Source organism: Phasianus colchicus, chromosome 16 (genome assembly GCF_987193195.1).
Source record: "Phasianus colchicus chromosome 16, bPhaCol1.hap1.1, whole genome shotgun sequence".
Classification (NCBI taxonomy): Eukaryota; Metazoa; Chordata; class Aves; order Galliformes; family Phasianidae; genus Phasianus; species Phasianus colchicus.
The window spans coordinates 2,482,381-2,507,284 of NC_143451.1; the positions used below are offsets into that span (position 1 = coordinate 2,482,381).

At 50.0% G+C, this 24,904-nt stretch overlaps 2 protein-coding genes across 11 annotated transcripts in view; both read right to left on the minus strand.

Annotated features, from left to right (window-relative positions):
• Positions 1-480: 480 nt before the first annotated feature.
• On the minus strand, positions 481-11,407 carry ATP6V0C (ATPase H+ transporting V0 subunit c). The gene is made up of 3 exons (XM_031595394.2): positions 11,196-11,407; positions 2,443-2,626; positions 481-1,322 (listed from the first exon to the last, which is right to left on the minus strand). Exons 1-3 carry the CDS (start codon positions 11,269-11,271, stop codon positions 1,118-1,120), a joined length of 465 nt encoding a protein of 154 aa, XP_031451254.1. The 5' UTR covers positions 11,272-11,407; the 3' UTR covers positions 481-1,117.
• Positions 11,408-17,574: 6,167 nt separating this feature from the next.
• The window catches only part of TBC1D24 (TBC1 domain family member 24), a 28,062-nt gene continuing 20,732 nt past the window's right edge, over positions 17,575-24,904 (minus strand). For 9 of the 10 annotated variants that reach the window (XM_090151245.1, XM_031595387.2, XM_031595389.2 and 6 more), the window contains 2 exons: positions 24,660-24,894; positions 17,575-22,006 (listed from right to left, as the gene is read on the minus strand). In XM_090151245.1, coding sequence (XP_090007371.1) covers positions 21,852-22,006; positions 24,660-24,894 — 390 coding nt within the window. In that variant the 3' untranslated portion in view covers positions 17,575-21,851. The remainder of the gene's footprint in view (positions 22,007-24,659; positions 24,895-24,904) is intronic. The other variant, XM_031595393.2, reaches the window with a different exon arrangement.

The following is a 24,904-nucleotide window of genomic DNA, read 5'->3' on the forward strand; positions in this document are numbered from 1 at the left end:
ATGAGACAGTTGTTCAGGTAGTCTAGCAGCAATTCATGCTAACAGCACAGCTTCCCCTCCAGCCAAGCTCCTGCAGAGCAATCAGAAGGACACATTGCCTTGAGGTCACTCAGCAGCTCCCATTCCTTGTCACACACAGCAATTTGTACCCTTACTCCCACACTGTGACTGGTCAGGGCACACTGCAGCCAACCATGCAGCACTGCTGTGTGACACACAGCAAAGCACCACCTGATCAGGCAGAGGCAGAGTGCTGGCAGCAAGCAGCAGCCCAGCATTCTGCTCTCAAGCACAGCCCAGGCAGCAGATAGCAGCAGCATCCATTGCTCTTTGCCCAAGAAGAAAAAAAGAATACTTTCAGCAGTCATCAACAACTTCCACATAGCACTCAGTCACTTCCAAGACCCTGCCTCCCCCTTGTAGAATCCCTCCTCTCCCCAAAGCAGCAGCAAAAGCATCAAATTAGAGGCAGAAGAGTCATTACAGCAATGTAGTGAGGAAGTTTTATTTGGAAACATCGTATAAGTTTGTAACCCAACAGTGGGTGCACAACTCTGATGCCAGAGCATACGCAGTTACTACTGAAACACGGGAGTGTTTCGGACAATTGCTGTAATAAAACACAAAATTCTCATACTCCAATACCATGACACTACAGCAATCTTTAGAATCAAAGTTACATCCAAGGAATTCTCTGCACTTACAATTGACCCCACAGTGTAATCTACCTATATATAAGATTAATATATATAGCATGGGAAATTGAAAATCTTTGCTCCATAGATGTATGAACATGTCAAGTCTTTTATAAATAAACATCCAGTGAAGAGAAAAATTACATTTCTAGTTCATATTTATACATAAAGTACTAACAGCAATGGGTGGAAAATTGCACGCAGGCCACCCCAAGCCATGCAGCAGGCTTGGAGCTGCCCAACCAATTTAATATTGAATTACACACATGACGGACAAGTCACTAACGTACATTGCGCATTTACAAGAGATCAACTACCAAATTGGGACAACTGTACACATTGGAGAGACCATTTCCATTCTGGAGCTTTGTTTTTTTTTTAAATGTTGATTTGTTACATCTCTTTACATCATACCGCGACGTTTACTTTGTGGAGAGGATAAGGGCAACAATGAGGCCGTAGAGACCCAAGACTTCAGCGAAGATCAAAATGAGGATCATGCCCACAAATAACCTGGGCTGCTGTGCTGTTCCCCGTACACCTGCATCACCCACGATGCCAATGGCAAAGCCAGCAGCCAGACCGCTGAGGCCCACGCTCAAGCCAGCACCCAGCTGAAGAAAGCTCCTGTAGGACAGATGAAAAAAAGGCTCAGTGGCAAGCAACAGGACACGACCTTCCATCTTCAGGCTAAACTTATGCCTCCTTCTCCTCACAGAGAGGGAAAAAAAACATCTGGAGAACCTCTTTCCTGCAGAAAGATCTATGCTCATTTAAGTAAGCACAGCACATCTCATGAAGCAGATGCTTCTCATGACTCCTAGCTCCAATACTTACACTGGGCTCACTGCAGGCTAGCATTCACACTAACACCTATCCAGTGACGTGCAGCCTATTAATGGCTGCTTTCCCTTCCTCCTTTAGCAACCATATTACAGAGCCATGGCATACACTGGCGAAAAGCTCTCCTGCAGTATAAGAGTTGCACATGAAGTTAATATGAATAAGTCAGTCAGGGATGCTCTGGCTTTCTAGATGGGGTGCGTGAAGAGCAGTCCTTAGAGTCTGACCACCTACCTGGTAACTGCAAAGGAACATTTCCATCTGCTGTTTCTTAGATAAAGGCTTACAGCTCAGCCAACCACAATGCTCATCTGCTCTCACTTGCGCAGCAGCACAGCTACCTGCTCTGTTAGGCTTCAGAAGCATTGTTTTATTCTGACACCAATCAAGTTAGTTCCAGCTATTCTCAGAAGCTGAGCAGATTAAGTTTCAGACTATGGCTGGTATAGAGGTACAATGCATAGCCTGAGGATTGATTTACCAGCATGTAAAGAAGCAAGCAACATTAATTATTCACTTGCATCTCCCAGGCAACAGGAAAGCTATTTAGATACCTTGATTAACTCTTGAGAAGACCTGCGTACTCCATCTCTAGAATGAGACACCATGAAGCAAACTCAGGCCCCCATCCCCTGGCTGCACTACTTCTCTGGAGACATAAACCACAACACTGTATCTCACAATACTGCTTCTGATTTGTCAGCTAATACATCTCTATCACTGATGCTAAGACACTACGTAGGACAGCTGAAATCCGGTTGGTATTCTATAGGTCAACTCGAGAACGTTCAGCACTTATGGCAACCTGCACTTTCTAAAGAGCTTAATGAAAAATCTACCCATTCCACAGCACCCAAGTGCTGCCAGAACAAATTTCAATGAAATTGACAGGTACAGAACTTACTTGAATAGTGTGATAGTTGGTGAAAGGGCATTGGCAATGAGGACCGCCACTACGAGGCCATAGATAGCTATAATACCCGCCATGACAACAGGAATAATTGACTTCATGATGAGCTCAGGCCTCATGACAGACATGGCTGCAATACCCGTGCCACTCTTCGCAGTTCCATAAGCGGCTCCCAAGGCTGCAAGAGAAAAAACACATTAGCAAGTTGCCCAAATAATACCACCTTTGTCAGACTGCAGCATCAGAACAGCTGAGTCAGCACAGGGAAGAATTGTGCAAGTCTAACGTGGTCACTTGACTACTTGGTTTGTCAGGGAGGCACCTTCCCTTAAAGCATGGGGAAGTGACTTACCCACAGTCCTGACATGAACTGCTGCTGTTCAAGCACTACTGGCCACAGAACATCCCCTGAGCAGCCAGCTTCCCAGCAGGGCAAGCACTGCAGCACAAGTGCATTCCATATTTAGACCTGCATCTGAACTTGTTACCTTGGCATCTGTGCCCTCCCAGAGCCCAGAACGCAGAGGCTCTGCTCAGTGGAATTTGGGAAGAAACGTAGCAAAGCATGCTTTGCTACTGCAGCAGGATGTAGCCTGATTGAGAGCTATAGCTCTTAATGTTTAAGAACTCAAAGTTCAGTAACACACCCAGTGTTCAACAAGTTGCCTTATGTTATCCCACGAGGCCTCTTTGACCAGAAGAGGGGTATCTGCCCCATGCTCTGACTTGGGATGAAACACACAGCTCCAGCTTCATCAGATAGATCGATATAGCAGTGACTGTTCATATTATTGCTACTCTTTGTTCCTTGGAGAAAGGACTCCCTCCTTCCATGAAATATCTCCAGCTGGCAAAGCATTCAGGTCCAAACACTTGCTAACCCAACCACTGGAATCAGGAAGAGCAGCTGCAGTTCAGAGACAACCACAACCACCACCTCACCCCTAAGGTCCTCACACCACCTAGGGAGGTACTGAATAGGCAACCTGCAGCACACAAGCCCAAAGCTTGGTTTCCAAAGCAGCAAATGGACTCATCACCTGTAACAGAGTACTGCTAGAAACAAGAGCCCCAAAGTACTGCCTCAAAAAAGTTACTTCTGTCCTGAAAGCTTTAAAATAGTCTCATAAAAGTTCATTCTATGATTCTAAAGTGTTTAGAAAGACCTATTTTGTTTCAGCCTTGCTCTGGAGTACATTAGGAAGTCCACCTTTGGACTACACTCAGCACCACTGGGAGATGATGAGCAGCTGAGCAGCCACCCAGGACCACAGCTGAAGCAGCAGCAGCAAGCAATGCAAGGGCTACCTCATTCCCAGACACCACTGCATCAATACTCAAAGGTTTGAGTCCTGATTAAGTACCGTGAAAAATTCTCCTGCCTGCTCAAAATGGCCACTGAAGAGTACTGCAAACAGGAATTTCAAATGCTTGTGCTGTCCAGGGTCTTCTTACATGCAAGCCTGGCTGACCCTTGGTAAGAATTAAGCTTTCTAGAGGGGAGAGTCGTTCTTCCACATGGATGCATAGCTGCCTCTTACACTAGTGGAGGATGTTACAAAAGAGCTGCTAGTTTTTCAGATGGTTTAGGCTATCCACTCTCCTATTTTCCCCTATCTAGTTAAAGCCAGCTCAAGCAGCCAAGAACTGAAGGGTAATCCTCTCAGCTCTGCACACCAAAAGTTCAGGAGAGTAAGGGTTATAGTGCTACAATCACATAAGACTCCCTCCCAGAAGTGGTTTTAGTTAAAGACTGGAAAGGAAAGCCTCATCAACTACAAATTAGTTCTGCATTAATAAAGATCTAACCTCCTCTAACTGGATCCTTTTCAAGTCTTTCTTATAAAGAGACATGTAAAGAACTGTTCAGTGCAGTTCAGAAGTAGATTGTTGCATCAATTCTGCAGTTTTCTTGCAAACAGGAGCCAGGTTTCACTTGCCTGTGTAGGTGAAGTTCAACATTCATTGTAGCTAAGTTTCTGCAATATTAGTGATGCTAGTTGTACATGGCTACCCCTTAAGGCATATAGAAGATCACTCTGCCTTGGATTAGGAGCCCCTTCTTTCAGATTAAACACCCAAGGAATGAATGCAAGTGGAATCAAGATTCAGGTCACCTTCTTCCAGCCAAAGCTTTTAGTAGAAGCCACTTCTGCCTAAGCTTCCACAGTTCTAAGGAGGCCTGCAAGGGGAATGAAGTTCACTGTTCAAAACTACATCTGTCATTACTTCCTCCAAATCTGAGGTTTCTTTGAGGTGTTGCAATTAACACAGCAGTGGATTACAGAAATGAGTTTTGCAACACCACGTACAGAAAGCCAGCCTGATTCAGTTTTTGGGGAGGGGTAGCTAGTTATCTATTCCAACAGATAACTGTTAGCACATCTGACTTTATCTAGGCCATTTATGAAATAAAGTCAGCCCATATTGTGGCAGTGAGTTGCCTCACTTGCACTTCAATAGCACTGACCAGCTGTTTGTGCCCCATGAGGAGAACTGCACAAGCACTGCATATCCAGCCCCAGAGCTGACACATCTGCACCCCATCAGCATTTATCAGCACTCTGCCCAGCAGCCTCACACCAGAGGTCCCCGCACTTCCACTAAGCTTACAAGGCAGCTTGCCTCACCCCCTTCACTGGCCTCAGTAGTGCTCCTTGTGCTTTTGATGCTACCCTTGAACTGCATCCCAGGGAGCAGGCCCACCTCCCCATCACACAGCTGCTCAGTGTGGGCCACGTGGCACCCAGGGCACTTCTGTACATCTGGGCTTCCACTTCTCAACAGCTGTGAATGTTTGAAGCACTTCATGCACTACATTCAAAATGCTCCAGCTGAGTTGCAAAGAAAGAATATTTTCTGGAATCTCAGAGAACAAGGCTTGAAGGATCCACGTGAATGGCAGTAAAAAGCGAAACAAGAGTTTTGTTCATCATTGTTACATAGCATGACTCCAAATACCGACATCAGGTCACACAGCTCAGTCTCCCTAACACGCAGGCTAATTAGACTGTAACATTACTTTCAGAGCAAACAGTGCCTTTATGACAGCTATCAAGACACCTCAGTGACAAAGAAGGAACAGCACTTTGCCACCTAGCTTTATCAGGGGAAGAAGCCACGCTGCCTATAACCAGAAACTGTGCCATTCAAAAGCTCAAAGGTGTGTAACACAAGCTCACGCATCATTTGAGGCTTACTCCCAGTACGCCTGTTTCAAAGGTAACTCAAACATGAAGAATTTGTGGGATAATGCCTTGAACTCATGCTACACCTGCTTTGGTACCACTGCTAGGACAAAATGCACTCCCATGAGACCGCAGATGTGCTAAATGGCACTTCTATTAGTGAAAGATGGGAGCAGAAGCAGTGCAATAGTACAGCTCTGAGATGAAGCACGGACCAGAAAGCAACATGCCATGCAGGCAGTGGCTGCAGGAAGGGCTGAAGACCAGTCTTACCACAGCCAGGGCTTTCACTGGAACTTTGACACTGTTAGCACTCGTGTCATCTGTGGTCTAGGTCAATGCTAGCATAAGTGTCAGGACCAAGCTGTTGTAGCTATAGCTGCAGTGAGGTCATGCACCCAGCACGCTAATCCTGCAGCTAAAACAGCTGCAAGTCACCTCATGCAACACCCCAACACCCCTCCATGCACAAAGAGGCTGTTAACAAAAGCCTTACACTGTTTCTGTGCAACTCTGCGGACACACACGGACAATTTCTGTAGATCAATGGGCACTGACACACACTGACCACCACCAGTCTTCAAGTCAAAGCACCACCCCTATAGACATGAATTCTTGCAGTCTGAGCAACTGTGATGAAGCCAGACATGGTGGCAATCAGTCATGCACACTCCAGCAGCATCTGATCTATTCAGAGCTGTGATTCCTCATGTCCCACCACAAGTTTCCACACAGCAGTGGCAGAGGAAAAATTCCCACAGCACTTAAGCTGGACTTCCTTGGATTAGTAATACAAGTCAAACTCCCAGACAGACAGAATGCAGTTTGCTATCATGGCAAGGCTGAAAGAGCATTCTGGATAAGAACGTGAACCCTGAGCCTTTTCTAATTAATCCAGCATCAAATGAGCTGTCCTGTGCAATAGGCAGGCTTGCCTTCTACCAGACAGCAGGAACCAGTTCACCTGAAGACCTGCTAATCCTCAAGCAGGCTATTGACCTCTGCAGGATTCTGCTAGAGGTGACAGCTGGGTCAAGCACAGCCCTTGCTCTGCCATGCCAGGCTCACGGTCATCCTTAGAGGTGGGAGGAACCCCAGTGGTGCTGAGGCCCCTCCACACCACCAAGTTTAACATGAACACAGCCCTACCTCAGGTCATGGTCACAGATGCTCCATAGCTGTCTTGGCAAAACCCTACGGTGCACAGCTGCCCCTTCACAGGGCAGCCACAGGAGTGGAGAAATACCTGGAACCCACACAGCATCAGAATGCAGAGCTGAAGAGCAGCTGCAGCCCATCTCCAGGGATGGCTGCAGGGGTAACAGATGCTGCCCTGCAGGGAGAGGCAGCCTGCAATTCCTGACTCACGTCACCCACTACAGCATTAGGCACAGCATCTTTTTTGTTCTTCCCTGACTGTACGAGAAGACAGCTCTTGCATTTCCAAGTTTCAGAATGGTCAAGAAAAAAAATCAACTTGCAAGGGGCTAATGAGCAATGTGCTCCTCTTCAGTCAATGTGAGAACTCCAAGTTCACAAATACCAGTTCCTTGTGGTTACACTCCAGAACAGACAGCCCAAAGAGGTTATCAGTCAGTTATCCAACCAGCTGAGATGGCTGCAACTGCACTCTGCATGCAGTGTACTGTGTAGCACACAAGCCAGGTCTGTCTTCTTTTTTAGTAAGTAGCGATGAAGGCAAGCCTACCTATTGCACAGGACAGCTCATTTGATGCTGGATTAATTAGAAAAGGCTCAGGGTTCACGTTCTTATCCAGAATGCTCTTTCAGCCTTGCCAAATAGGTCTTGCCATATAAGTACTTTTCAGCAAGCAGCAACATAAACTTGGTCCCACCACAAGCCAGCCCTATTACTACTTATCCTCATCAGTCTCCCACTGCCCAAAGATGACCCATTTCACAGACAGGTGGCCCACTCCAAAGGTGCAGATTAGCAGAGCTGCTGTTTCTCATGCCAGCTGGTTGGCTGAACAGCTTACAGTGCTCAGCACACAGCAGCCATAGCTATGAGGCCCCTGAGGAAGCCAAGGTCATCCCATTCAGAACCATGTGATAAGACTGAAGTCTTGTGCTCATAAGTTTCATCACTCAAAGGAAGCAAGATCAGCAGGTTATGCCTTACTGTCTTGTGAGGGCAGTTAGCAGGGAGAAGCACAGTTCTGTGGTCCCATGGTTTCCAGTAGCATAGAACAGCCTGATGGAGCTCTAGAATTTTCTAGTTGGCAACCACCATTTGCAATTAGTCAGGCTCCAAAGAGATGAAAGAGGCTCATTTTAGGAATTGAAAGAAAGAAGTTGATTAAGAGGTCCCAAGGCAACTGGTGTTCATCTTTATTACTGCACTAAAGCTCCATCACAGTGAAAATGCCCAAAACTTCATAGTCTACAGTGACTCTGGGGCCAGATGAGAATCCCACCAGATACAGCTGGAAGCCACCCATACCAGCTTCAGCCCAGTTCTACAGAGCTAATGGTTAAGGCTTTGCTCATGATGATTCTGAATCTGTTTTTGGATGTTCCAGACACTAGTATTTGCAGAGCAGAAATTGTGCACTTACTTATACCTTCCATTAATTAAATTCACCTGCAGCAGCACTGCTTGTGCTTCTGTTCCAACACCTGTGTTGAGAGCCCACCATTTCACCTGCTGTTAAAGACGATTTTATGTGGCTCTCTACTGCAGATAGTACAACAATGTGAAGTGCTGACCCAAAGACTTCTCCTGCCCCAACCACCTGCCTCTGAAGGCCTTTGGAGTGTCTGGCAGAGCAGAGTGATTCCCTGTTCCCACTCCATTTTTCACCTGCAAGTTACACCTGGGCAGTATGCGAGTTCCTCCTAGGCTGAGGTCTGTAGAGCCCTTCACACTTTCCTCTATCAACCCCCCAACCACCAAGAACAGTATTTCAGGGGCACAGGAGTCATCTGCCCTCAGAGGTGCGAGCTGTTTGCAGTCAGGATGCCTCCTGGAATCAGTGTGCAGGGCTGCCAGCTGCACCAAGCCCACAGTGAGCCAGCAATTCCTTGGGGTGGGATGTGCATATGTGGGGGGCCAGAGCAGCTAACCAACAGCTATAGCACACCTGTGGCCCAACCTTAAAATAAGACTTTGGTTAGCTCCACAGCAACAAAGAAGTAGGACACAGGACTGCCTTCTCACTGCTGGCTGGAGTCCTCCTCATTAGCAGTCTTCCCAACGCCTGACAGCACAGCAGCATCACATCACCCGCCCCACTGGGTCCTTGGAAGACTCCTATCACACTGTGGGAACCTGATGGGGCAGCCTGGCTCATCCCACTCTTCTGGACAAACTGCCTTGCACACTGGTGGACAGCTTTGCTCAATGCCGTGCTTCTTCATTTCTGGCATGCAGAAGTTACATGGAGAAGTCTCTCACTGGATCACTCAGCGGCATCTGACACTGAGCCAGCCACATGTTTCAGACATAGGAAATAAAGCAATCTTAGCTCCCAGAACAGGCTGTGATCAGTGACAGCAGGCCTGGGACAGCCAAGGTCACACAGCCTGCTCTGCACTCCTCACTGCCCACGAGCTGACCAGAACGAGTTCTGCTATCTATTCTACATCAGCTGTTAATGTTCCAACACCAAACAGAACTGCCTGAAGTCACCTGTTTTCACATCAAACTAGCCTGGGCAGTGTCAAACCTGACCATGTTTACTAGAAACATGTCTTTAATACAATCAGCAGCCTGGCAAGAAGCTGATCTTTAGACACAGCATGAGTCAGCCATGATCACTGCACTGCTCAACACCCATCCACAGCAAGTTCAGGTACTTGCACACTGCTTGCTCACACAGTCTTAGTTCCCAAGCTGTTTTTAGATGTGCTTCAGTGGTCGTACTCACCAGATGCACTCAGGCCCAACAGGCTGCTGGCTGCCTGAAGCCCAGCTCTGCCCCAGCAGCAGCACAGTGACCAAACCCTCACTGGTACAGCTTGGGTGACCTGAGCTACCCATCCCAAACCCTCCCCTGCCACCTGCAACCCCACAATACAGTGCTACCAGACCTGCAGCTTCTAGGAAATACCTCACTTCTACTTCAGAGATGCCAGGCAATTTGCTCTGAGTTCTTCCTGAAAGGTTGACTCAACACTGCATCCCTCACCAAGGTTTCTACTGACGCAAACTTTGCACAAAGGTCTGAAATGCCATACAGTGCTCTTCTGCTTCTGCAGGAAGAATGCTGCGCTTCCTTGGGGAAGCAGTCACTGAAGGCTTTAATCACTGCTATTGCCAAAGGCGTTCATCTGCCAGCTCCATTTTGCTTCCCTCTCCTGCGAGGTGCTCAGCCTGCTCCTGGTGGGCAGGCAGACAGGCACAGAGCCGGCACTGTGTGCGCCACGTTCTGGGCAGCATCAGGCACATGTATGATGGCTGAGCTCCATGGCAGCTGCCACCACGTGCCCTCAGCACTGGGCACAGCTGCTTTCGTGCTGAGATGTGAGCTCAGAGCAACATTGAGCCCAGGCCCAATGCCCACATCAGCAGAGCCGCAGTTGCCCCTCAGATGTTTTATATTTACCATACATTCACAGCTTGAACTGCTGCTTTAATCAAGAGCAGCCTCCACAGGTCTGCCTTTCAGACTTAGATACCATCTCAGAGGCATCACTGACACCAATGAAGATGGGTGTAAGAGCAGCAGCGATGCAACTGAAGCTGCAGCGGCTGCTGAATGAGTGCAAGGACTTCCCCTCACCATGCTGGGTGGAACATGGACACCGCAGTCCATGCATGCAGATGGGCAAGCAGGTCACTGCATGCATGCAGAGCACGCTAAGGCTTTGAAGCAGAAGCTGCTCCCTGCAGGTGCCTGACACGTTCTGGTCATATCGGTGCTGAGAAGGAGCACCTCCCGGGCCACGGGACCCTGCGACCCACAGCACTGCCTGCAATGGGGCAGAACCGCAGTGCTGTTGGGGCTGCTCAGCCCCGGGGCTGCTGTGGGCGATCGCAACCACCTACAGCACAGACAGAGCTTTGGGACGAGAGCTTCCCCCGGCGGTGCGTTACGGGCCTCCCATCGCGAAGGGAAGGCGGAAGCCCACCGGCGCCCTTCAGCATCACCGGCCGCACCGACACGCCCATGGAGGCTCCGGTCCCAGCGAAGCGCAGCCCGGCGCTGCCCCAAGGAAACGTCAGCGCAGCGCGAAGCGGCCCCGCAGCGGGAAGGTCCGCCCCGGGACGGGATGGAACGGAACGGCGTGCGGCACAGCGCGGCTCCGGAGCCCCGCCGGCGCCGCAGTCACGTGACAGCGGGGGCTCCGCCGGCGGCGGTGACGTCACCACGCGGACCCTCGGCCGGTGCCCGGATGGAGCCGGGAGGAGGAGGGGGAGCGGCCCCCCATCGCCGCCCCCGCGCGAAGCCCGACCCCCCCCCGCCCCGACAGCCGCCCCCGCCTGGCGGGAGGGGAGCGCGGCCGCACAGCCCCGGGCGCGCACCTCAGCCCCAGCCGGGCCGTGCCGCCCCCACCCCCATCCCCATCCCACCCCCGCGCCGCAGGAGCGCTCACCGCTGAAGACCATGGCGGCCGAGGCGCCCATCACGGCGAAGAAGGAGGCGTACTCGGGGGTGCTGCCGGAGGACATGGCTGCGGGGCCGGGGGGGCCGGAGCGGGGCACGGAGCGGGCAGGCAGGGAACGGGGCTCCGCCGCGGCGCCGTCCTCCGCAGGCAGCGGCCGGCCACAAAATGGCGGAGGCGAGGAGGGAGGGTGGGCGGGAGAGCGGCGGGCGGAGGCCGGCGATGGGGAGGGCGGGGCGGGCGGCGCGGAGCTGCGTCCCGGCGGCACTGCGCGGCGGCTGTGCGCGACGCCCTACATATGGCCTCCGCAGGACAAAATGGCGGCGGCCCGCCCGTCACGTGACCGAGCCCCTCCCGCCGCCGGCCGCTCCCACGGCTCACGGCGTGGGGGGGTTCGGCCCTGCCGCTCCCCGCCGCTCCTCGCCCGGCGCTCCCACGGCGGGGTGAGCTCCGGGGCCTGCAGAACACCGCACCCGACCACGAGCGCGGAGCTCGGCCGCGCTCTAGCCCGCGCTCTAGCCCGCGCTCCGCCCGGACTCCCCTTCCCCCGCGCGGCAGTGGTTCGGTCCCGCCCGCCGCGTCCCACAGAGCGTGATTCAGCGCTCATTAGCATAAGGGGCGTGTCCTTGCGATGCCACGCCTCCCTGTCCGAGGAGGGGGCGTGTCCTCGCGGAGCGCTGGGCCGGGTGCTCTGCGCCACGTGCCCAGCGGTGCCCGCATCTCACGCTGTGTCCCCGCGGTGCGGGCTCTTACCGCATCCCATCCGCTGTGCCACGTCCCCTGCGGCGCACCCCTAACCCTCTGCCGTGTCCCCATGCTGTGCCCTCTTGCCGTAGCCCTTGCCCTGTCGGCAGGCTCGTGCCATACTCCGGCATGTCTCCTGGCTGAGGGCTCCTCTCCCCATAGTGTGTCAGTGCCCGCAGCCCTGCAGCACGTCCCTGCTGCCCCGTGCCGTGTCCCTGCTGCTCTGTGCTGTGTCCCTGTCCATTGGCAGCACCGGAGCTGGGCTGTGTTCTGCCCTGTGCCACTCCTTGGCTGCCCAAGCTAGGCCTGGTCCTGGGCCATTGCCATCCCCACAGCAATCCTGGAGTTACTGCTGCTGCTAAGTGCTCCAGGGGCAGCACTGTGCTGGCTTTGGGGTTCATGCAGCTTCACAGCCTTCCCTTTGTGCTGATGTTGTGATACCCTTAAGCATCAGAGCTCTGAACTGATGGAGGGCCTCTGTGCATCGTTGCCATCCCCTGATCGCCTCTCAGCCCGGTCAGACCTGCGAGGAAATGAGCAGAGAACTGATGGCACTGAGCGTCAGTACCCTGGGGGGCAACGTGCAAGGTGCAGGACCCACATGTGCTCCTCCACCATCAGCACCACCACCACCCCCAGCCCTCTGCCACCCCTCTGCCACCACCACCACCACCCCCAGCCCTCCGCCACCCCTCTGCTTTTCCTGCAGCACTGCACCCTGGGAGCTGTAGTTTGCCAGCCCAGCACTGTCACTGTTGCTATGGCAGTGGTTGCCATCGCTAATGAGGGTTTCCAACAGCCCCAATTAGCAGCAGCAGGCCTTTCTGTAGTGCTGGAGCTGAGGCAGGGACATGCCTTGCTCTGGCATGGTGGAGCAGTCGGTTGTGGGTTGATTCCCATTACTTGGGTGCTGGGGGTGGGCAGGACCGTGGCTGGAGGCAGCGCTGGCAGTGATGCTCTGTGTGGGGTGGGGGGCAGCAGGGCTGTGGGGTGCTCTTCCCCCCGTGCCTGCAGGCAGCCCCCACTGTGGGGGGGAAGTACAAAGTGCTGATTCATTGAAGGGATGTTTTCTATGCTTTTAACTGTACTTCTCCTCAACACATTTCAATTTATATTCCCACAGTGCCTTGTATTTATCCAGCCCCATTCCGCCCTGCTTGTCCTTGGGCTGTGGATGCACCAGGTGGGGGAAACACTCATGGCCTTGCCTGGCTCTGGCTGCGTGGTGCCCAGGTGCTGAGGGGCTGATGGCCACTGCTAAATCCTTCCTGGGCCATCACTGGTTAAAAACAGACAACTTCCTGGTGCTGCCTCCAGCTGGGGGGGGACGCAGGCACTGCTGCCAGGGCTGCAGGCATGAGGGTGCCCAGCCCAGCTCCATGATGCTGTAGTCACAGTGCCATCCATACAGCTCCAGGGACACAGCACTGCTCTGCTCCCTGGGTTGGGCATTTTGTGCACGGGGCTCTTTTGCTCTGCTTGGATCAGAGGTAACTGATTTCCATCCTGGGCTGCCCACTCCTGCTCATTTCAGTGAGGCACACTGATGCCTCTGATTGAATCCAATCGCATCTCATCCAACCACACCACCATCTCCTCGCTGCTCAGAGCTTCCCTGCCCATAAATCCTCTCTTCTCTCTCTTTTCCATATCACAGTTTTTCTTTGCTTCTCCAAGGATGAGAGCAGGTGGGAAATCACTGCTGCTGCTCTCTCCCCAGAGATCACCCCTGGCTCCATTCCCCTCCTGTGGATATGGCTCTGCCCCAGTTGAAGCTCCCAGTTCCCAGCTCTGCACTGCATCCCTGCCTCCAGAGCACCCAAACGAAGCATTGCAGGGAGCCAAGGTAAACAGCACTGGGTTATCACCTTGTTCAGCAAAGAGAAACTGAAACAGAGCAGGAGCTGTTTGGTTTTATTATTTCTCTTGGCCTGATGCTGCTTTGTGGTTTGCTGTGGGAACCCAAGGCCACATCTAGGCAGGATCCCACCAGCACTGACCACAGGGCTGCACAGAGCTGAGAATGGGGATTTTGGAAGCAGATGGCCAACTGCCTTTGGTGCTTGAAGAGGCAGTGCTGTGGCTGGGTGTCACCTCTCCTTCAGTGCCCAATGCAGAATTGAGGCGCTGTGCTGTAAGGTTGGCTGCAGATGGGGACAGGCACAGCTGCCTCCCCGGAGCGCTCGCCAGTGTGCAGCCCCATGGCACAGCTCAGGGGATGTGAGTGAAAAGGGCAAAAGTCATTTGTGGATGACAAAAGATCACACAGGGAGAGCTGGCCAGAAAAGGGGAAGGGTTGGTTGGAGGAGACTCAGTGGAAATATGGGATGTGCACGGCAACACTCAGTTCCTCCTCTTACCACGTCCCATAAGCATGGCACCAGGGGGCTACAAACTCTGGGGCTGTCACGGTGTCCCTGCTGGGCAGTGGGTCCCAGTGCTGTGCCAACAGGACTCTGCAGCACAGGGCAGTGCCCATCCCTACACCCATGGGCTTCTCAAGAGCCCTGTGCCAAGCTCGTCCTCGTGTCCACAGCTGGGAAATGGCCACGATGCTCCGGGCAGCACACAGCACTGCAGCTCTGAGCCCCTTTGCCATAGGCACACTAAGACTGCCTTAATCCAAATCTGGGCTCGTTTCTTCCTCCTCCCTCACTCGGGACTTGCACCGTTCGTACTCATCACTGCACAGCACACAGCTGGGGCTGAGCTGGGCAGGCACGGGGACAACACGCAGGGCCTGGGGCCCATGTCAGGTATGCACTGCTTCTTCCATAAAGGGATTTTTTCCCATCAGCTGACACAGTCAGGATCACATGGGGCCCTTCAGGAATAGCTCGTTCTGTCGGAACGCCTCCATGGCTCCATGTGAATCAGGAGCACAGCTGATGTGCAGACACCAGGCTGGCACAGACTGCTGCCCATCCTCATGGCACACAGCACAGCTGGCACGGGCTGGCTGCAGGCTGCAGGCTGCTTTCCTGCACGCTGCTGAGGGATGCAGGGCAGCAGCAGTGCAGTGCTCCATGCGATGCATCCTCAACAGCAGGGGAGGGCATGGCCTGAACCCAAAGAAGCACTGTGGAGACGCTCCAGTGTTCTTCCTCCCTCTTCCCTGAGCGTGCAGCACTTCCTCGTGCTGGGGGTGGCTCTCAGCACACATCTCTCCCCACAGGAGCACTGAGATTTCAGTTCCTGCCCAATGCAGGGCTGTGGCCTCATGGCTCCGTGCTGGGGGAAGGACGAGGAGCACAGATGAATTCCCAGCCTCTCTTAACCTTCACAAGTTCTCTGAGCTCGTGGGATGCAGATTAACCATTAAGCCCTTAAATGCATCCTTTGCCTCCAAAACCAGTGCAATGGCAGGAGCTGGCTGGTGCCACTGCTGCTGAGTGTCCCCGTCCCTTGTGTACAAGGAAACACAGATCCAGCCCCTGCAAGCACATTCTGGCTGCTCCAGAGACGGATGGCAGCAGAGATCATAAGGCACAATTCAGGCCAAAGGAACGTGTTTACACTGACTTACGGCCAAGATCTGCCCTTCCCTTTCCTTCTGGGCTGCCCCAGACCCTGACCTCCACACACAGCCCCTGAGGGCATCCTGGGAGCAGGGGCAGCAGCTGGAGACCCCCATGGGCAGGGCAGGACCCCAAGGAGGGCACAGCTCCCTTTCCATACAGAGCAGCACCCTGCACAGAACAGAGCTCTGGACCTGTCAGGGCTGTCTGGGGTGAGAGGGGCTTTGCCTCTCCCTTCAGAAACCTTTGCGCTCATCCATACTTCCCTCTAGGCTGCGTCAAATGCATCACCATCACGTTTCCTCTTCCAGTCAGTTATTCCCCTCCCTGATTTCCACTTCTGCAATTTCTGCACACCACAGTGATAGGGCCCCTTAGAGAAGGAAGCTGTACCAGGAAGACCCACAACTTCAGCAACACTTGCAGCCTTCCCTGAGCAGTGTGTGCAGTGCAGGAGGCTGAGCTGCTCCTCCTGCAGCCAGCACTGAAAACAGGTAACAGCAGCACAGCCCCAGCACAGCTCAGGCTTTAAGAGATCCTTCTCCTTTACTTGCCCCAAACGATGGCACTGTAAGTTAGGAGCTACAGCTGAGCAGCCAGGAACTTGAGATGTGGCATCAGTTGTGATTGGTCATGGCAGTTGGTAAAAGAAAATAAAATATGGCAGATTCTTAGAGGTACAGCGTAAGTCAGCACCTGGAACTGCTGAAACCTGGCAAAGCCAGAAGGAAACCTGCAGGCATTGTTTCAGCAAAACCCATAGCTGCCAGCACAGTGCTGCTTGGGTAGGTAGAGCAGCCCTGATGCTGCCCAGGAGCTGCTCTATGGGGCACTCATAGTTCTGCACGCAGGAGCCCAAGGAACACAGTGCCAGCCTGGACATCCCATCCTGCACAGCCCAGTAAATGGATGCTGAAGGCACTTCTGAAGTCTCAGCCCCAAAGCTCTCCTGAAGGGAGGACAGGTTGGTGCTCTGCAAGACTCACAGCAAGCAAGCAAACTGGCTGCACTGTGAGCTGTGGAGTGCTGACAGCCAGAGCACCAGCAGGATGAGTCCATCAACCCATGGTATGCTCAGAGCCCAGGTGTTGGTTCTGGAAAGGGGCCTGAAGCAATCTCAGCAGCACAGCAAGGAGCTTCTCCATGGGGGGAGGCAGATGTGGGTCTTCACGTTAACGCAGAGGGCCTGGAAGGAAGCAGGATTTCAGCACGATGAGAAGCACTTGGAGAAGAGGAACGCCCTGTGCCAGCTGCGGCCAGCAGGACAGCACGAGTCATGGCTGGCAGAGCCGTGTGGGGACAGACAGACACAGGCAGAGGTCAGGCTTTGGGCTTCTGTTTACGGCACAGAGAATCCAACTCCTGTGGCTGGAGGGGTGATGTGGCCCAAGCACTCGATCCCCTCTGCATGGGGCTTTTCCAGGCTGGCTCCTTACCTGGTGGCTGTGAGGGATCAGGAAGGCTCCAAGACCACTAAAAAACCAGTCAATGGCAGATGGAGGGCACAGCTCTGGGAGGACACCTCAGCCATAAAGAGGGAGGTGAATCACCAACAAACAGAACCAAAGCTGAGTCAGCAACAGGAAGGCACGTGTGCAGGGTCAGGGACAGTGCATTCACTGCTGGAGCCTTATCTGCGTTTGCTCAAGAGGTACAAGCAGAACAGAGGCCAAATGCCCTCAGACATCACCCAGCTGAAGGATGGGCTCAGTTTCACTGATCAGACCATCACAGAGGCTGAAAAGCAGCCTCAGACAGCAGAGCCAAGGGGCCCAGGAGAGATGAATCCCACCCCACCACACCCTCCCACTGCTTGATGCAATCAAGCATTCCATTCTCCTCTCATGTCCACGGCCACATACTTCAAAGCAGATGCAAAGTCCTGAGCCAGCAGCCCACATTGCTCAGCTCGTCCCATCCTGCTGCACAGCACCTTGTTAGTAGGCATAAGATCTTTAATGCAGTTGTAAAATCGAGAGTTATGGAGTTTAATGCTTAAACGTGATTTCCAGAAGTGAGCTTATCTGTAGAAAACCTCCTGCTTACCCCTTTACCCAGCCCTTATTTCTATTATAAAAAAAAAAAAGTACTCTGATGATCTGAGTTTACTCAATTTTGGGACTGTAAAATTGGTTCTGTTTGTGATGGAGGGTGAAGGAATGGCTTTTCCTAACCACGATGAATCAAAGGGGAACCTCTGCTGGCCACGGGCTTTCCCTGCAGCGAACAGCAGGCACAGAAATAGCCTGAACAGTTTCTGCAAGTTCAGTAAACTCTTTTTCACACTGCATTACCTCAGACCACAGCCTTGCTTTTGGAAATACCCACATACAAAGCACAGGAAGCCCTTATGTTGTGCTTCTTTTCCTCCTGCCTGCCAGGCATCTCACTCAAAACCCTGCTCTGCTCGATGATGGCACTGCATCCTTTGCATGTGAGCAGCACTGCTGGTTGGTCTGGTCTGTTTTCAACACAGGGTTGGGGCCAAGCACTCAGCCCTGGCCAAGGGAAGGCTGCTCATCTCAGAGTTCTCCAGCCTCATGTTATCTGTCAGTTAGTTTGGCACCAGATCTCAGCAGGAGTCAGTGCAGCATCTCACTGCAGTGAAGAGTTCACGTGAGAAAGAACATATTCAATGGTTTATTTCTCAGTTTTACCAGATCATTTGCTACGAGATCTACAGGAATAACAAACCCAGAGACAGCTATGCTGAAGGATGAGGTCAGACACTTCCACAGTCCAACGCCTTTTAATACAATCCAAGATTCTGCACGGTGACAAAAACAGCATCGATGCAGGGCAGCAATTTCAAGAGTAGAGCTGGACACCAATTTGGCAGCACATCACCCAAGAACACGCTCATCTCAGCTCTGAACAGTTCAGTGCAATACCCACGACAGCAGCGCTGGCAGAAGGGCACCCCGGGCTGTGAGTGAGGTTCCTGAGCCTCCCATCTGCCCCTCAGTTGTGCTCCAGGTGCTGGCTGCAGCAGCTGAGCTCCTGCAGGGCCATGGCTGCAGCAGAGCTCTCGGTCCCCACTCACTGTGCCATCAGCTTTGTGACAGTGACTGCACGGTCAGCTCACCCCCCATCAAAAACGTGGACATATTTCAAAGGAGAAAGAACAAAACTTCAATGCATGCACACAAATAGCAGTTGATTGATATGTAAGCGCCACTTCTCCCATGGCAAAACACAGCTTTCTTATTGGCATTAATGTTCAACTCTTCAGAGAGCAGTACTGTCTGCCCCTTAGTTTGTCTTCAGTTATCGCAACATGGAGGAAGTTGAAGTTTTCCTCCCTTCCTCCTGCCTTATACATCCTTCATCAGAAAACAAAGTATGTCAAGTGCAGGAATGGCAGCTTGTGGATACTGTAAAGAAGACTGTCCAGTCTGGCTAGCAGCTGGAAACAGTTCCCGTGGCCTGGAAACAACTTCGGTGCCCTTCACAAATACATGCAAGTTCCTAGTGTCAGGAGTTTTTGTTCTTTCCTGCCTTCAATAGAGAATTACAAAACAAAACCAGCTCCCCAGGAAAGCAAACTGCTCCCAAAGAACCGTGGCAGCCAATGCTCAGCCTTCAGCTCTGCATCTTCACAAACAGTTCCTGCAGTGACAGCCGCATTCCTGCTGTCACTGAAAGCAGCAGGACTACAAGCAGGCAGGAGGGCACACAGCATCAGCTGTAACGGAATCAAAACCACTCTGCAGCCGGGGTACTTCAGATAGCTTTAACCTTCTGTGGGGAAGGTGCCCGCTGTACCCGTTTTCTTAGAAAGCCATTTGTTTGTAGCCTATCTGGAGGGTTTTGCATGTTAACACATCAACTGTTGGCTCAATCACTTGGGCTGCTGATACACACATGGACGGTGACAATCATTATCTACAGGGACAAAAAAATGCCTCTCTGCTACTGCAAAGAAAGCCAACTCACAATACAGCTCCTCAAGGATGCCTCACAACTATAATGACAACTACCCAAGGGTTTGCACTGGAAAAGAAACAATTTTTACTGAACTAAAGGAATGTGTGAAGATACAGAGCTTTGTATAATGCATCTTGTTAGACTACTGCAGTCTCTCGCTTATTCAGGCTATTCAAAGGCAACACTACATTGCAGGATGTCTGCAAAAGGAGAATGCTACAACAGACTAAAATCACTGCTGCAATACATGTCTCAGGATTGATACGAGTAATGAACAGAAGGAAAAATCACCTGCCAGCACACCTACCTGCCCAAAATGGCACTGCAGACCTGTACAGGTCACAGCTCAGGCTGTGCCATGGGACGGTGTGCAAAGCTGTCACTCAGTGTCATGTGGTCCTTGAGGGGATGCCAAAGACTGGCTGGCCATCCTGAGAATTTACCCAAGAGGGGCTCTTGAGCATCTCCACCAGACGGACCAGAAGCTGCTCTCATTTGCTCAAATATCCCATCTCTGCATATTAGCAACAGAGCGGGGAAAGGAACAGTGTTTTGTAGATATGGCTTACAAAGTGGCACTCAGGCCTTGCTGACATAGTTGCATCCAATGGGGATGGAAAGAGACAAAAAGTCACCACCAGTGGGAATAATTCTGCACAGAAAAACCTATTTGTTATTTTGATAGCAATTCTGAAGTCCCACAAACCTGCCAACACGCAGCTCTAGGGAATTTCTGACAGCTTAACAAAGCTGAACAACATGTTATCATTCTCTTGCAAGGGCACTTCAAAGATGAGCTCAAAAAAGGAGATATGGACCAAGTTAAGAAATCCCACCTCTGTTTAAGAGATCCTACTAAATGCAGTATGTTTTCCAGCTAAATTGACACAGGAAGATGATGGGATGCTACCAAGTGCAACATGATACTGCCAGCTTTGAAAAAAAAAGGCATGAGCCACTATTTATCAAAACCAGATATGATTGTCGAGACCCTTCCCATTAATATCTACAGCTGAACTACACCAGCCCCTCCAGTTCAATCAAGCTTACAGTAAATCTACGAAAAGAATACGCAGTATGAGAAATAATGTAATTGGAAAATATATATGGGGCCAAAGATGACATCTTAGATTTGTATATGCAGTCAAGTATTCCAAGGAATTATTCTGAAAAAAAAAATTCAAAATGGCTTTTTGAAACCAATTCACATTTTTGCTAAGTTTGCTCATACACCCTGCAAGCAGCAAAGACACATGGTATTTTCTTTGCTAGCAAGCTGTACAAGCCAACAGATCAACCTGATTGACCCTGTCCAGCCCAAGTGATATTTTTATCACTGTAAATTTTTAGTGTTACCCTTTATGGACTTCATGTGCAAGTAGTAATTGTGTTTTCCCCACTCCAATACAGATGTTGGATTAAACAGCCGAAAAAGCCACCAGCACTTTCTTCTTTCCTTGTGATATGGATCAAATGTCACCTAGAGTTCTCCTGGGAAACTTATTCTGTGCAGCATTACTCTGGGAGTGCATATTTCCCTCCCACATTCCTCCATTTACTCAAGGAGGGTGCATTAAGCTTCTGTACCCCAGTGCCTAATTCCCTAAACATTTAGTGATATCTGCACTATATTCATACTTCTAATGCTCCATTTCAGCTTCCATAAACAATTCAATTACAAAGAAGTCTAAGCACTCTATACGATCTTGTGCTTTCAGCTGCCTGAAACTTGAGCCTGTCTCAGCTATTATACTGATATGGAATAGGAATGTAAACAAAAATCAAGCCTCTGAGATATCACTGTCCAGTCTGGATGCCCTCTTCAGAGGCAGCCTCCACAAAGAGATGCAACTGGAATGTATCAAGGACTCAGGTACGAGCAGAAGGGGAACTAGCACTCACAGTGCCTTCATAGTTGACTCCTAAAACAGTACTGATGGTACATCAGTGGTACTCATGATTTGTCTGCAAAATATCTGTTTACACTGGGGCAATGGCTTTATGAACTACTGCCCTATGCCAAATCTGAGGTCTCTAATGTTGCTATAAATGAACAGTTGATATTGGTGGCTTGGGCCAGATGCTCTACAGTACACCTCAGCCAGATCAGCACCTCTGAGGAATTGTGCTGAACTGCAGAATTGTCCTCTGATACAGACTTGTATGCATTTAGGATTGTTTGAAATAACATTGTTTTCACTTCTGCCTAACATCAACACCTGAAGCCAGCCACACTGGGTCTCTCGGGGTTCCAAGCTAAGGAGTGAAATGAGTACATCACTTTCACCAGTCTTAAATAAGAGTAAACACAACTAAGCCCTGCATTCAGGTGCACTGCTTAGTAATTATTAAGGAACACTGAGTCCAGTGGGAATTATGCTCTAACTTGGCTCCTGCATTACAACTTGCCTTGGGAATCCTACCAGAACTGAAATCTAGTTGAATAACAACAGTCATGTCAGCCATTCATGGTGTCCCTGAAGCCCCACACCTCCAAGACAGAGATCTGGAAGCTTTCGGAACACAGCGGTTGATTGTTGAAAGTGTTGCAGTGGCTGGTCCTTCCATGGTTCAGGTCTGCATCGAGGTAAAGAGCCTGGCCATCACCGCCTCCTGGGAAGAGAAAATCCCGAGTTTAAAGCTGTCTTTGCGTGTCTTAGGGTGAGAAACTGTTACACAAGCTGACTTAAACACCAGAAGCCCTAAATCAGGCATGTCCAACAGGAGAGAGCTCCACAAAAACAAACAGATGAGTACTTTTTTGTTCAGACAAATAAGTCACTACACATAACTGCAAGGAAATCATGTCAGTTTTCAAAGATTACAGTTTGAAAACACATCATGTGACAACACATGCTGCCAAATTCGATGAATATCAAGGAATTCTTCATAAGGCCAGAATAGCAGAAATGAAGAAAAGTCTTATTTAAACATCTTTTTAAAGTATAACTCAAACAGATTCTGCTATAAAAGCTTGTTCTATGGCAGAATTCAATTCAACTGAAGAGAAAGATGCCACTGCAGGTCTGAGAAGCAAGGAAAAGTATGTATGGATGATAATTGGAACCACTGTGTGCTTAGGAACAGTCAGTTTAGCCTTGAAACTCATTGCTTTTATTAACTTTTGTGCATGGTTGGGGTTGTGTTTTTTTTTAAATGCACCAGTTGAGTACTGGTCTGAGGACATCCTATCTAGCAGTGCAATGCCATTGAAGAAACTAGCTGATGGTTTATTATTGGACAAATAAATCTCTTCCAATGCTGACTCTCAAAGCACTAAAATACAAGTTGAGCTTCTTGTTCCTAATTGATTTTTCAGGGAGAAAATGGTGCAAAGATGAGGAAGCAGGCACCTAAGCTTACAGGTGAACAAGACAGATGAGTATTAGGAGAAATCCTGCTTTGAAGGACTCTTGAAGCTTATTGTAATGTATCAGCAAATATTGCGTGGCTTGTGAATGTCTGTTATTTTCTATTCTTTATGAAACAAAGTGCAGAATTTGGCACAACACACACACAAAACCATTTACAAAACCATGGGGAGTTCATGAGGCAACGTGTGGAAAAAGTGTGGCAGATGTAATCTGTCCTGATAAAAAGCACAGAATTTCCTAACACTGGTTTGCCTCACCAGGCTGTAGCTGGGCAAACCAAAGCAGCAGCAAAATCTACTGGAAGAAATTTAGAGACTAAAGCTGCTCACTTCCAGTGCTGTGCTTTGATGACATGAAGGTTTTGATGCTATAGATATGACTCAACTTGCCATTTTTATTATTGGTAACAACCATCACGTCACTGAAGCAATGGCTGCTTTGGTGCCATTAAAAGACACAACCCAATGTCTTGATTTGTATGAAGCAGTAAAAGAAATAAATAAATACACTGAAGTGATTTTCTTTAACCTTCGGCAACGTATATGGTACAGCTGCTGATGGCACCCAGCAGGGGTTGTAATAAAAAGAAAGGGAGACTCAGAAAATTAATAGAAGATGATGCAACGGTGGCCCAAAACAATTTTTCTTCCCTCAATGAGGCCCTGGCAAGCCAAAAGGTTGGACATCCACGTCCTAAGTGATGCTTGCTTGTTGTCTTCAGGTATAATTGAATAAGCTCAAATTCATTGCTTTTCAGTGACAGTATCAGAATAAGGTTTTTAAAATAGATGCAATTGCTTAAGAACAAGAAAACTGACTCAGCTTCCTGCCTTTAAGACCTGTCTTTCATGCTGGATAATCCATCCCAACTGCACATTTTCCCTCTGTAAAGAAAAACTGAGGAAACTTAGCAATCAAAATCAAAGCTAGGAGACGAACAGTACTGGCCTGGTATTCTTAATCATGATTAAACACATCAAAGCAAACTGCATTTTGATTATCTGTGTCTCTTTGCCAATATTCACAGGGCCAGAGATGCAGTAGAGCAAAACAGATTTAGAGACAAATGTGCTAGGAAAATGAAAGATTTCCCAACTGCCCATACAGCAACTGTGTAAGCTACAGAAACCTTCTGAAGGGCATCTAAATGGGCAGAAAGTCTTGTCTACAGCTGGATTACACTCATTTCTAAGTATCTACTGCTCAAACTTGTATTTCTTTTATTACTACCTGCGGTGAACAGGTAAGATGTCTCAAATACCTGTGATCTGTAATTATCAGTGCTTTCCAATTCAATTAGATTTGCATTTCACAAGCCCAGCTCATAGCGAAGCAGCCCAACTCATGGCTGACTAGTGCATGTGCTGCTAAGTGGAAGATCAGCAAGCATTTGATGGTATTGTTTAAATCATGGGGTTAGTTGCACTCCTAATGTGTGTCAAGTCAAGCTTTCTGGAAGAAGGACAACTACAGTTCTGTATCTGTAACTTTACTAAGCAGGCTTTCACCAAAGCCAGCATCATCACAGATCTAATACAGTGCCAGAAGAAAGAATGTCTTTCACATTCCACCCTATGAGTCAAAGTCCTCAGTGCAAACTAAGTTCCTCTTCAAGAGCTACTTCTCATCACCATGCAGGATGAAGGTACTGCTGTGCTCAAAGCTGCAAGTTACTATCAAAGATCTTACTTAAAATGCACATTATGCAAGTTTCCCAAGGAAAGCTTTTGTTGTTTAATAGCATGTTTTGGCAACTTTTCTCTCCAAACAATAATACTAACAGTACTAATAATACTGAGGTGCGTATGTGGTAAATAAATGAGACTCTCTCATCTATTAGGAGTGATAAGAGCTGGTGTGGAATATACACTCAAATTCTCACACTGACTTACCTATAATGATGCATTCACAGCTGCCAGCCATGAACATGGAAGCTGTTTTGGATGGTAAGTTGAAGTGCCGAGCTGATAAGAAGGGAGAAAGGCGATCTGATGGGTCTGAAGGGGTGCCTCTGAAGGAGAGGGTGTTGGAAGCTGGCGAGGCATGATTTTCTGGCTCAGAACCACTTGCAGCCAATTCCGGGTGCTTTATGATCACCCACTCGTAGCGTTCCACTTCTGGTTGCAGCTATGCAGGT